The 11,173-nt window shown below is 48.3% G+C and overlaps 2 protein-coding genes across 2 annotated transcripts; both read right to left on the bottom strand.

Annotated features, from left to right (window-relative positions):
- Positions 1-540: 540 nt before the first annotated feature.
- Positions 541-3,841, bottom strand: atp5pd (ATP synthase peripheral stalk subunit d). The gene is made up of 6 exons (XM_086142427.1): positions 3,764-3,841; positions 2,631-2,761; positions 1,847-1,943; positions 1,108-1,179; positions 833-895; positions 541-732 (listed from the first exon to the last, which is right to left on the bottom strand). Exons 2-6 carry the CDS (start codon positions 2,750-2,752, stop codon positions 601-603), a joined length of 486 nt encoding a protein of 161 aa, XP_085998553.1. The 5' UTR covers positions 2,753-2,761; positions 3,764-3,841; the 3' UTR covers positions 541-600.
- A 1,203-nt stretch (positions 3,842-5,044) lies between these two features.
- LOC147213778 (homeobox protein MSX-2-like) lies at positions 5,045-6,910 on the bottom strand. The gene is made up of 2 exons (XM_086142600.1): positions 6,394-6,910; positions 5,045-5,948 (listed from the first exon to the last, which is right to left on the bottom strand). Exons 1-2 carry the CDS (start codon positions 6,773-6,775, stop codon positions 5,536-5,538), a joined length of 795 nt encoding a protein of 264 aa, XP_085998726.1. The 5' UTR covers positions 6,776-6,910; the 3' UTR covers positions 5,045-5,535.
- Between the last annotated feature and the right edge of the window lie 4,263 nt (positions 6,911-11,173).

Genomic DNA, 11,173 nt, shown 5'->3' with positions numbered 1-11,173 from the left:
GTGTCAGGTACCATGCAATAAAAGACTATCAGGCAGAATTAAAGGAAAGGTGGACAAGACTGTGGTGAGCCAGCGATGCTGTATGGGTTAGAAACTGTTACAATGAAGATGCTGAGGTTCTCTTTAGGAGTGACCAGGATGGATAGGATCAGGGATGAGTCTACCAGAGGAAAAGCGCACTAATGTTTTGGAGAGAAGGTCAGAGAAGCCAGACTGAGACAGGTGGGTCATGGACTGAGGAGGGATGGTGAACATATCGGTAGAAGGATGCCGGAATTGGAGCTGCCAGGCAGGAGGTCTTGAGGAAGACCAAAGAATTATGGATGTAGTGAGAGAGGATATGAAGGTAGTTGGTGAGAGATGAGGTTGATTTGCTGTGGCGACCCCTAAAGGGAAAAGCCCACAGAAGTAGTGACGGATGACTGCGTCTGGGCAGCTTCCTCTCCCCATCAGCTGTCAAATAGTCACTTCTTCATCTGGCTCGCATTTCAATCCAATCCTAACATACCTGCGCCTCCATAGTCAATGTTCAGATACATGTTCTCTTTAATATACATAATCTTTATTGTGGGTGAGCATCAAGAGGTGTTTGTTTTTTTTTTACAATTCAGCGATGGGCTTGTGGGGCCAGTAGGGGTGCTTGGCCTTGTCCAGCTTGGTCTCGGGGAAGGTGTTGTTCAGATCCTCTATGGTCATCTGGTCAAATGGGATCATGTTGTTAAACTTATCCAGCTGGGGACATTAAAAACGAAAAGAAGGCGAAATTAGGATTTCAAAGTGCCCCTTTCCATGCAGATCAACAGGCAGCCGTGCGTCCCGCTCCACCCCTCACCTCTTTTTCATACTGAGCGATGCGAGACTTTGAGCCTTCGATATAAGCAGTTGCAGCCGTATTCTGTCAGGGGAAAGACAAAGAGTTTACTTCTTCTAGAGTATGATAGCAGCGGATCACCAAGGTTTGACTCCACGTGGGATCTCCTCTCCCTCGTCCCGTGGCTCTGCATGTGAGTGCCAGTTTTGACTGGGCGCTAAGAATTTAACAGTGAAATATATTCAGCGTCACATCTGAGTCAAATCACACACAGGATTTTGGACGGAAGAACTTACAGCCTCTGCCTCTTGTGCGTTGATGGCACTGGTCTGCGTGTCGACGGGCTCGGGGATTTGCAGAGCTTTGAACTGTGGACAGGATCAACATTCATGAGTTGTTGAAGCAACAATGGTGCTAAAACTTCTGGTGTTAGGACGCTGCTCTCTTCAACCTGGACAGTCATGGTTGAGAGAGTGAAGGGGACTTTAGAAAACACGGGAGTTTCACAAGCGGGTCCAATACATGGTACAAACAATGCCAGGGATATAGAAGTCACGAGTCCCCTTTTACAATATTCAAAAGAACCTTTCTGTATTTAAAGAAAACAGATCCGCCCAATGCAAGTGTTTATCTGAAACGACGTGTCTCTTGGACACGGGAAACAATCCTTGTGATGAAATGGCCTACTGGACCAGAGGTCCTGCAGACGTAACGAAATAGAGCTTTACAGACTGCAGGGAATGGAAATCACTCTCTTTGCTGCCAGCATCCCTCCCATCCGTAACACTGCTACTATTCGCTTGCATCAATGAACAGAGGGCAAAACTCCCAGAATGCAGTGCAATGAGTCTAACATCCCACTCAGAAGCTGGAGGACAGACAGCTACATTATTTGTTTTCAACAATCAAGTGATGTTGGATGAAACATAGACTCATATGGAATTTGGAAACTTCGATTCAGCAGTAAGCATCTATTCTACGTCACAGTGAAAATTAAATCTGTTGTGCTCGAGACAAACTAATTTTAAGATTTACCTTCTTTTCAAACTCGTCAACCATGCCAGCCTTGGCCACTGCACTCCGGTAGTAACTCCAGTCGATGGTCACAGGAGCTTCAGGCAGGGATGCCAACCTGTTATAGGAAAAAAAAACAGGTTGTTAAGAGTGATAAAAAAAAATATATTCATGAATCCCTTTTATATTTAAGCAACGTGCTTTACGAAAAATGACAGAACACAATGGAAAATAAATAAATAAAAAGACATGCATGCCTTCATGGACTATTCAGGTATCCTGCAGTCAGGGATGCAGTGGTTTCTAACTAACCTACTGCAGGTGTGACGATACTCACAAGCAGGGCACATAAATGCCCTAAAGATAATGAGGGAATAAGTAGGAGGAAGTTGAGAGGTTTGGGAGACAAGTAGACACTCATGACTAGAGAGATGTGGCCCTGTGATCGCCTGGCAACCGGTCCAGTGTGAACACCACGTGTCGCCCAATGACAGCTGCGAAACTGCAGTGCCCTGAGGGCAGAATAAGCGGCATAGAAATCTCAATCAGTGAATGAATGAATAAATAAATAAACCGGTCTGTACAGGAGGAGTATTCGCAAACGTAGTCTTGATAGAATGAAGACCTGATGATTTGAAAGACGTGCTTTTGTGCTTTGAAATGTGTTTTTTCGGAGTGTCAGTCGTGAGAGCCGCCCGCGCCTGATCTGAACTGGACCAGAAGATTTTCTGAAGCTGCTAAGACAAGTCGTCAATTAAGTTGCCATGGTCATGTTTTCCCACACTGTGACGGATGTGTTACTGACTTGGCAGAGATGCCGTCACTCCTGGTCTTCAGAGCGTTGAACATGCCCCTCTGGTTGGGGGGAACGCGCTCTGCAAAGGCCAACCAGTCAATGGCCTTCAGGGCAACACGACGGCCTGCCATTCTGAATTCCTGGAAGGGAAGAAAAGGACTTTAGAAGGGCAAACACACAGGTATACAAGGTGTAGCTGTTTTGAAGGAGCTCTAATCGAGCAATTATATACTGCTCAAAAAAATAAAGGGAACACTTGAACAACACAATGTAACTACAAGTCAATCACACCTCTGTGAAATCAGTGTCCACTCAGGAAGCAACACAGATTCATTTTGACTTGTTTTAAGGACATTACATCAAAGTTGGATCAGCCTGGGGCTTGTTTTTACACTTGAATTTTGAGTGTGATTCCTAATCCAGACCTCCATGGGTTGATACAATTGATTTCCATTGATCATTTTTGTGTGATTTTGTTGTCAGCACATTCAACTGTGTAAAGAGCAAAGTATTTCATACGAATATTTCATTCATTTAGATCTAGGATGTGTTTTTTAAGTGTTCCCTTTATTTTTTTGAGCAGTGTATTTAGTACTGATGTTGATGCAGTGCGGTTTTACTTATTTTATTACTTTATGAGCATTTACTAGAGTCAAACGAAGTAGGTGCAACAGTGAAACTGTGACTGTACTTCACGTCGCGGCGACCCGAATGTTTGTTTCTGTTGTCCTCGCCTGGGACGCCGCTAACCCTCCGCCGAGCTAACAAAGCTAATCCAATGATGACTCTTCTGACCGTGAAAACATTGTTTCCTTGGACAGCGATACAATGCCCTGCCTTTTGTAAACCCACTGCCAAACACTCAGCATTTATTGTTTATATTCTTCCAGGATTCTTAACATTTTGAGCCATTAAACGCCTCTGCGAAGCTAGCTTCGGCCAGCTAGCGGCTTTAGCTTGCTAGCCAAGGTCAGAGAGGCTCCTGTGTCACGTCGGGGTTTTCAAAAGAACCTGACGGGCGTTAGGATCATATATAGAAAACGCGATTATTTTTGGAGGGGGGGTATGGTAAGAATAAACTACCTAAACGTCCTTTCAATGCGAGTTATTTTATTCAAAAGCTACGCCGTCGGTCTACTCACCTCGCTGCACGGGGCCTTGATTGACAGGACGGCTCGGCGGAAATGCTTCTTCTTCGTGGAAAAGCGGGACACAGTGACTCACTGGCGACGCGTAGTGGACACACTGCGCAACTACAACACGAAACTTTGTTCCGTGTCTCCAACCTGTTGACGTTCAAATCCTGATGAAGGAGAGGATCAGTCGTGTGACGGGGAATATACGGATTTAAACCGATTGCATTTGTTAAAAAATGTAAATATTTAGGTAGATCCTCCTCTTTTTCTTTCGACTGCACCCTTCAGGGGTCGCAACAGCGAATCATCTTCCTCCATCCGACCCTTTTCTCCGCATCCGCTTCTGTCACATAAAATAACTTAATGTTCTCCGTTACGACATCCATATATTTCCTTTTTTAAAAATTAAAAACAAATTGTTCTTTCTTCTGGACGGATAACATGGCGGGATGGGAAAGGAGACAAGAGAAGAATAATGGAAAAGTAATTTGTTTTGCAAAGACGGTTCAGGACTGCGTGCAGAAGACTGAACTTTACGCTATGCGAATTTCGATCGATTAATCGAAAATCAATTTTGACTTTGTTCTGGTTTAGAGTTCCATTCATGAGCCAACAGCCCATAATCCCAACTCTCGTTTAAACATCTTCAGTTCTCCTCCGTGTCGGCATGTAGCACCTCTTCCAACAAACCCTCCTGGCGATGGAAGTGCGGTCATGTTTTAATAATAATTATGCAATAATAATGATTATAATGACGATTAAGTAATTATTATTATATCATATTACTAGTAGTACTATTATCATTATTATCACATAATAATAATAACAATAATAATAATAATAATAACAACAATAATAATAATAACAATAACAATAACAATAACAACAACAACAATAATAATAATAATAATAATAATAATAATAATAATAATAATAATAATAATAATAATAATAATGGGTTTTGATGGATTCAGAGGTAAAATAAATAGATAGATAAATAAAAGTGGCAAAACGGAAAATGAAGCTCTCCGTTCCATCACATCTTTGCATCAAATTATACTTAAAATATAAAAACTGTCGGTCGGATATAATAGCATTCAAATATTTAAAAGAAAATTAAGTGTTTTTTTCTGCACGCATCTGGGGAGAAAAACAACAAATAATACATCACGGTAGTATTTTCTTTTGCAGTATTATTACATTAAAATACAATCCCGGAGTAGCGCTGAGCCGCCCGCTCCGTCGGTTTCCAACACGAAACAAAACACACATCCGGATCTTGTATAATGTTTTATTTACTAAACTCAGTATCATTATTATTAACCTTTTTTATTCTTTACAATAAGTGAATATTTCGATAATGAAGTACAGTATGTACACAGTACAGATTCAAAGTTATTCAATAAATACCGGCTTCTATCGACACTACAAAACTTATTTACATTTACAGCAACGTCCCCCCCGACACACACACGCACACACACACACACACACACATATACACACACACACACACGGATATCACCCCATAAAGGCCACGACGTGAGTATAAACGATCTAATACAAGTGTCTCTACAATAAAGAGTCCGGGAGAAACACGCACATCCTGCCGGTACCGTCTCTGGAGCCCATCCTGGATCCGGACGTGCAGGGAGCGGGTCGAAGCACCGGGTTCTGCAGACCGGAACCGCTTGTGTGAGAATACACACTTTTTTCCGGTAGGGGTTAAACCCAGGGAGTGCGGTGTATGTGGGTGTAGGAGGAGAAGGGGGGGGATATTAAGACAAATAGTACATCCCATAAGTGACAGGTCCGCTGAAGAGTCCGGGAACCGGCAGGCTCGGCCTCGGGAAGGCCCCGGACGGGCCCCACGGCGGGGAGCCCATGTGGGCCCCCAGCGGGAACGGCAACGCGAAGGCGGACAGCACCGGCTTGGAAGCCAGCTTGAACTTCTCCAGCTCGGCCTCCTGCAGCCGCTTGGCTTTCGCACGGCGGTTCTGGAACCAGATCTTCACCTGGGTCTCCGTCAGGTTGAGGGAGCTGGAGAACTCGGCGCGCTCGGCGATGGAAAGGTACTGCTTCTGCCGGAACTTCCGCTCCAGCGCCAGCAGCTGCGAGGTAGTGAACGGGGTGCGAGGCTTACGGTTGTTTTTGTGTTTCCTTAACGTGCACGGGGTCGGGCTGGAGCTGCCTGTCACACACACACACACACACACACACACACACACACACACGCACGCACAGGTGAATTGCAAGGGGGGGGGGGGCACAATCGGCGCTCTTGTCACCATGGGAACGCCGATGATCACAGCAGGTGGTGAAGCCTCCAGGAGGCCAGACCCAAACATAATAATAAAAAAATATATAATAGTAATAATAGTAATAATAATGATAATAATAATTTACCGCCTATCCTGCAGTCAGTAATAATAATTATTATGATGTTTATAATAATAATACAGCATTCTCTCGACCCGTAGTGCAGGATAAGTGGTAGATAACAGTTGATAATCATAATTAATAATATTAAAATGATAGTTGGCATCATTTAATCATGACAAATTCGGTAAATATTGATAAAGGTGGATGGTGTCTACTGCTAATTTTTGGGGATCGGAGCCTTCCGGCGGACTTACGGGGAGGCGAGGTGAAGGAGGCCGCCTGGAACCAGCCGCCCTGCTCCTTGTCCCCGAACGGCGCGCCGTCCTCGGCGGAGGCTCCGGGGGCCGGCGGACTGTCCGCCGCCGGCGGCTTCCCCTCGGCGTAAAAAGTCCTGGGGGGTAAGCGGGCCCCGGGGCACGGGGTCCCGGCGGGCCCCGGGGCTCCGTAAGAAGTCCTACAGGTGGTCTTGTTGGAGATGAGCGCCTCCACGCTGAACGGCAGGCTGCTCCGCGGCGGCCGCGGCCCCCGCCCGGTGCTCATGTCTTTGGGCTGCGCCTCCTCGCCCTCCGCGTCGGCCTCCTCCTTCGGGCGGAGCTGCTGCGCGTCCCGGGACGGCGACCCCTGCGCGGGGTTCATGGCGAGGCCGGGGGCCGGGGACGAGCCGGGGGCCGGGGCGCGGTGTTCCGGAGCCACGCACCTCCGTGCGGCCCGCGGGGAGGAGAGTGTCCGCGGATGGATCCCGTGAGAGAGGTGCGGCTCCGCGGCTGCCGGGTTCGCTTGGACGCGCCGGTTCGGGGGAGGCGGTGTATAAGAGACCTCGGGGCGGCCTCCCCCGCGCCCCGCCCCGGAACCCGGACGACCAATCGGATGGCCGGATCTGGATCGGGACGCGCCGCGATTGGTCGGCCGCGGCCCCGGAGAACCGAGCCCGGGCGCCCGGGGAGGAAGCGCTCCGCTCCGGGGGGCTGGAGGAGGAAGAAGACGGGGAGGACAAAGTTAACACCTTTTTATCGAATAAAATAATCCCTTTTTTCACGATACTCAATCACATTAAAATTCAATTTAAACCTTTTTTTTAAATGTACACAGATAAAACAATACTGGAATAATTTCAATCTGCTGCGTGTAGATGAGGTGACCCATCTGCAGGGATTAAATTATATTCCCAACAAATAAAAAAAAAAAAAAAAAGAGTGAAACCGTCCCGTGAAATCGCTGTGTGTGTGTGTGTGTGTGCAGTTTTAGCTCCATCCCCGAGTCTCGGGCCTTCCTGCCGCGGTCGGGTTCGGGTCCCGCTCGGAACGGACCGGTAGGGACCGGGTTCCGACACCGGTACACCCGCCGTTGACGCCTCCTCGCGGGGATACTTCGCTCAGTTTCAACCGTTTCGGGAGGACGGAGGGATTCCGGGGAGATTCTCAGGGAATAAAACTAAACAAAAATAAAGAAATACATGTGTTAATGTAATTGTGTGTTTACAACAACTGACAAATTAAGGATAAAATACAATAAATTTCCGCATGCATAATGTATTCCAAGGACGCCATAAAATATAATATATAAAATAAAAATATAACCTAAATGCAAATGAACGTAATTCTTAATGAAGAAGACAATTTATTACATCATGTATTTGTCATATTTGATTCAAGCAGATTAAAAAAAAAAAATTAAAGATATTTTAAAAAGAAATATAAATGTTATTCTGGCTCATGTTTTAAAAGTTTCTCAGTTTTGTGCTTCTGGTTATCTCTGTCTTTCAATGCAAGTTAGAAATAACAAATAAAAAATCTGCACTTCTCATGTATAGTTACACATGTAATTTATTAATTAGTCTGTCGGATGTTCAAAATGAAAAATTTCTTAACAAATATTTCTCTATTGCTCTTCACTGCCGCTATCAAGCTCTTCCTCAGCGACTGGTGGCTTTAAGTATCCGCCGGCTGATGATCATCATGTTGATTTTTAAACATTTGTGATGTCACAAACCCAGCCGGAGGCCCCACCCCTCGAGGAAAGCCCGAACGTCTTCATTTTGGAGGAAAAACATGGACGTCAGGGGAGAAACAAGCGTACCTGGATGACTTCCAATGGTACAAAGTACAAATAGTAGCAGTATACACTTGGAATACTCAAGATTGAGCACCGGTGGACGGCGGGAGGAAGCCTGGATCAGCTGACAGGCGTCTCCTCGGGGTCGACCCCGGGACGCCCTCCGGTGCGCGGGGAGACGAGCGCAGCGGCTCCGGGACAGGACCTGAGTAAATCCTGATGTTGCTTCATTTCCTATCCGACAGAACGGTCCCTCTGTCTCCCCCCCCCCCTCACCCAGCTGGTTTGGGTTTAGATTCGGCGACGGCGGACCCTTCCCTCTATCTGATCTCCGCCGTGTCGTGCCCGGCGGGGGGATGAGAGCGGGCGCTTTCGTACGGGGGCGGAGGTGGGGGGGCTTCATCCGATACAGGTACAGCCCGGGGTGAGTGTACACAAGAAATACAGTCGTGCCCCCCCCCCTTCCCCTCCCCCCTCTCGTGGTTCTGGGGGCGCGTTCAGCCTCAGGCCCGTCTACCCTGCGCCCCGAAAGACGTCTCCGGAGCGGCGTGCATGCTGGCCATTTGAGTCAGGACCTGTTAGCGAGTTTGAAAGCAGATCCGTCCGTCAAGGTCGAGTGGTTTTTTTTTTTTTTTTTTTTTCACGTGCATGGACCAGCACGCTATCAGAGGGCCGTGTTCGCCGGTTCAGCTAGCAGGCTAAGTTTGCAGGTTCAGTAAGCAGGCTCGGTGAGCATGCTGAGTCCGTGGGCTTAGCTAATGGGTTCACTTAGCAGGCTAAGTTTGTGGTTTCAGTTAGCAGGCTGTGTTTGCCGGCTTAGCTAGCAGGTTAAGTTTGCAGGCTTTGCTCGTGGGCCCAGTTAGCAGGCTTGGTGAGAAGGCTAAATCTGTAGCTTAACTTGTGGGTTCAGTTTGCCGGCTCAGCTAGCAGAATAAGTTTGCAGGCTTAGCTAGTGGGCCCAGTTAGCAGGCTTGGTGAGAAGGCTAAATCTGTAGCTTAACTTGTGGGTTCAGTTAGCTGGCTCTGCAAGTGGGTTAAGTTAGCAGGATAAGCTTGTGGTTTCAGTTAGCAGGCTGTGTTTGCCGGCTTAGCTAGCAGGTTAAGTTTGCAGGCTTTGCTAGTGGGTTCCGTTAGCAGGCTTGGTGAGAAGGCTAAATCTGTAGCTTAACTTGTAGGTTCAGTTTGCCGACTCAGCTAGCAGGTTAAGTTTGCAGGCTTAGCTAGTGGGGCCTGTTAGCAGGCTTGGTGAGAAGGCTAAATATGTAGCTTAACTTGTGGGTTCGGTTAGCTGGCTCGGCAAGTGGGTTCAGTCAGCGAGCTTCGTTAGCAGGCTAAACTAGCGGGTTGAGTTAGCGGCCTCGGTTAGCATTAGCAGACCGACAGTTTAGGCCTGATTTCGAATCGGTTGCGCCCGGACACCGAGAAGAATCGTATCTCGGAGGGGTTGGGGGTGTGTTGTGTGTGTGTGTGTGTGTGTGTGGGGGGCCACTGTGCTAATCTAGCTGTGAGAAGATGTCAGGCAGAAGATATAAACATTCCTGTGGGGAGATGTGTTGGTTATACTGGTGTAAAACGCTAAACATCTAGTTTTCCCCTATAACGTTTTAATTTCCCGCCGACGCCACCGACTCTTCCTCCTCTTCCTCCTCCTTGGGCTTAGCTAACGGGTTGGCGGCTTCCTCGGCGGTGTGTGTCTTTTGAGATATCTTCCTGGATTCAGTCCCGTCTCTAAAACGCAGGAGGTTTTCTGCAAAAGTTGCGTCCCGCCCTGGGCCTGACTGGAATCGGGGGAAACACTCCTCTCCTCACGGCCGCCGCCTCCTCCTTCTCGTCACCACCGCTGACTCCGCCTCCAAAACAAAGGGTCCGGGAGCTCCCGGTTCCGAAGCTCAGATCAATACGTAGGTGATCGTAGGCGATCGGACGGTACCCGGGCGGTGTGTGTACAGAGGAAACCGCCAGAGGTGACGACGCCATCGGCCGTCGGGTCTGGCTCGCCGTCGTCCGTAGAAAGCCCACATTCTTGAGGAGGGCCGGAGACAATGCAAATTAAGGCAGAGGAAGATTGCGCGGTTCCTCCGTGGTCGCAGTCGCAAAAACCCAAGAATGTCGCCGCAATCTGCCGCGCTCTCGGAAGCCGGAGCCGCCGTGCAGCCGGGGGGGGGGAGAGCGAGGGAGGGAAGGGGGAAAAAAAAAAACCCACAGGAGCAGCATCAATTTTCTTTTTTACTGCTGGCCTGAAATCCCGGCGAGGACAAACTGCAGGAGAAATTATAGCCATTTGGGAGGCGAATGGAATATTCTCTTTTTTAGCATCATAAACATTTTAACTCCAATTTTTTTGTCACTTTAAAAACAAACAATCATTTGTTTTCACTGTACCTGTTCTTGAGGAACCAGGTAGTGACTCTGCTGCAGCTTCTGAAGGCCTGAACCAACAACATGAATGTATGAATATCCCCCCGCCTCACACACACACACACACACACACTCCACCGCCGCCCCCAGCCCCGAGGTTCCACAATGGAGAGGGTGGGAAGTTCAAAAAGCAAAGTTCTCTTTTGAAATAAACAAGCATGGGTTGCTCGTGAATGGAGCCGCCGACGGAGCAGCCGGATTGGTTCTCAACACACACACACACACACACACACACACACAGAGAGAGGGGTGTCGTAAACACAAACGGGCTCACAGAGCAGCAGAATGTTCATTCGCCACCTTTCTGCCGCCCTCCGTTGAGCGCAGCGGCGCCGGGAAAGAGGACTCCTCATTTTGTGGCGTCGCTTAGCGGGGCTTGAAAACACAATTTCCGCGCGGTTGCCGGTGAAGGAGCCCCGAGGGCCGCCGGAAACGACCGGCGTGAGGAAGCCCAGAGGGCTGAGTCTTGCTGGGCGGCCCGAACGGCGGGAAGCGGCGAGGGGGTCGCGGGTGGAGGCGGGGGCGATCCTGTTGGAACGGCTGATGCGGGGGAATCGCGGTGTG

Source organism: Fistularia commersonii, chromosome 35, assembly GCF_037954325.1.
Source record: "Fistularia commersonii isolate RoL2024-O1a breed Wild chromosome 35, RoL_Fcom_v1.0, whole genome shotgun sequence".
Lineage (NCBI taxonomy): Eukaryota > Metazoa > Chordata > Actinopteri > Syngnathiformes > Fistulariidae > Fistularia > Fistularia commersonii.
This window is presented reverse-complemented; position numbering and strand designations above follow the sequence as displayed.

Excerpts from the sequence above, each read along its gene's own strand:
- atp5pd (XM_086142427.1), bottom strand. The coding sequence starts at position 2,752 with ATGGCAGGCCGTCGTGTTGCCCTGAAGGCCATTGACTGGTTGGCCTTT. Across the intron at positions 1,944-2,630 it reads AGTGACGGCATCTCTGCCAA|GTTGGCATCCCTGCCTGAAG; the intron begins GTCAGTAACACA and ends TTCCTATAACAG. Across the intron at positions 896-1,107 it reads ACGCACAAGAGGCAGAGGCT|AATACGGCTGCAACTGCTTA; the intron begins GTAAGTTCTTCC and ends TTCCCCTGACAG.
- LOC147213778 (XM_086142600.1), bottom strand. The coding sequence starts at position 6,775 with ATGAACCCCGCGCAGGGGTCGCCGTCCCGGGACGCGCAGCAGCTCCGC. Across the intron at positions 5,949-6,393 it reads CTCCTTCACCTCGCCTCCCC|GCAGCTCCAGCCCGACCCCG; the intron begins GTAAGTCCGCCG and ends TGTGTGTGACAG.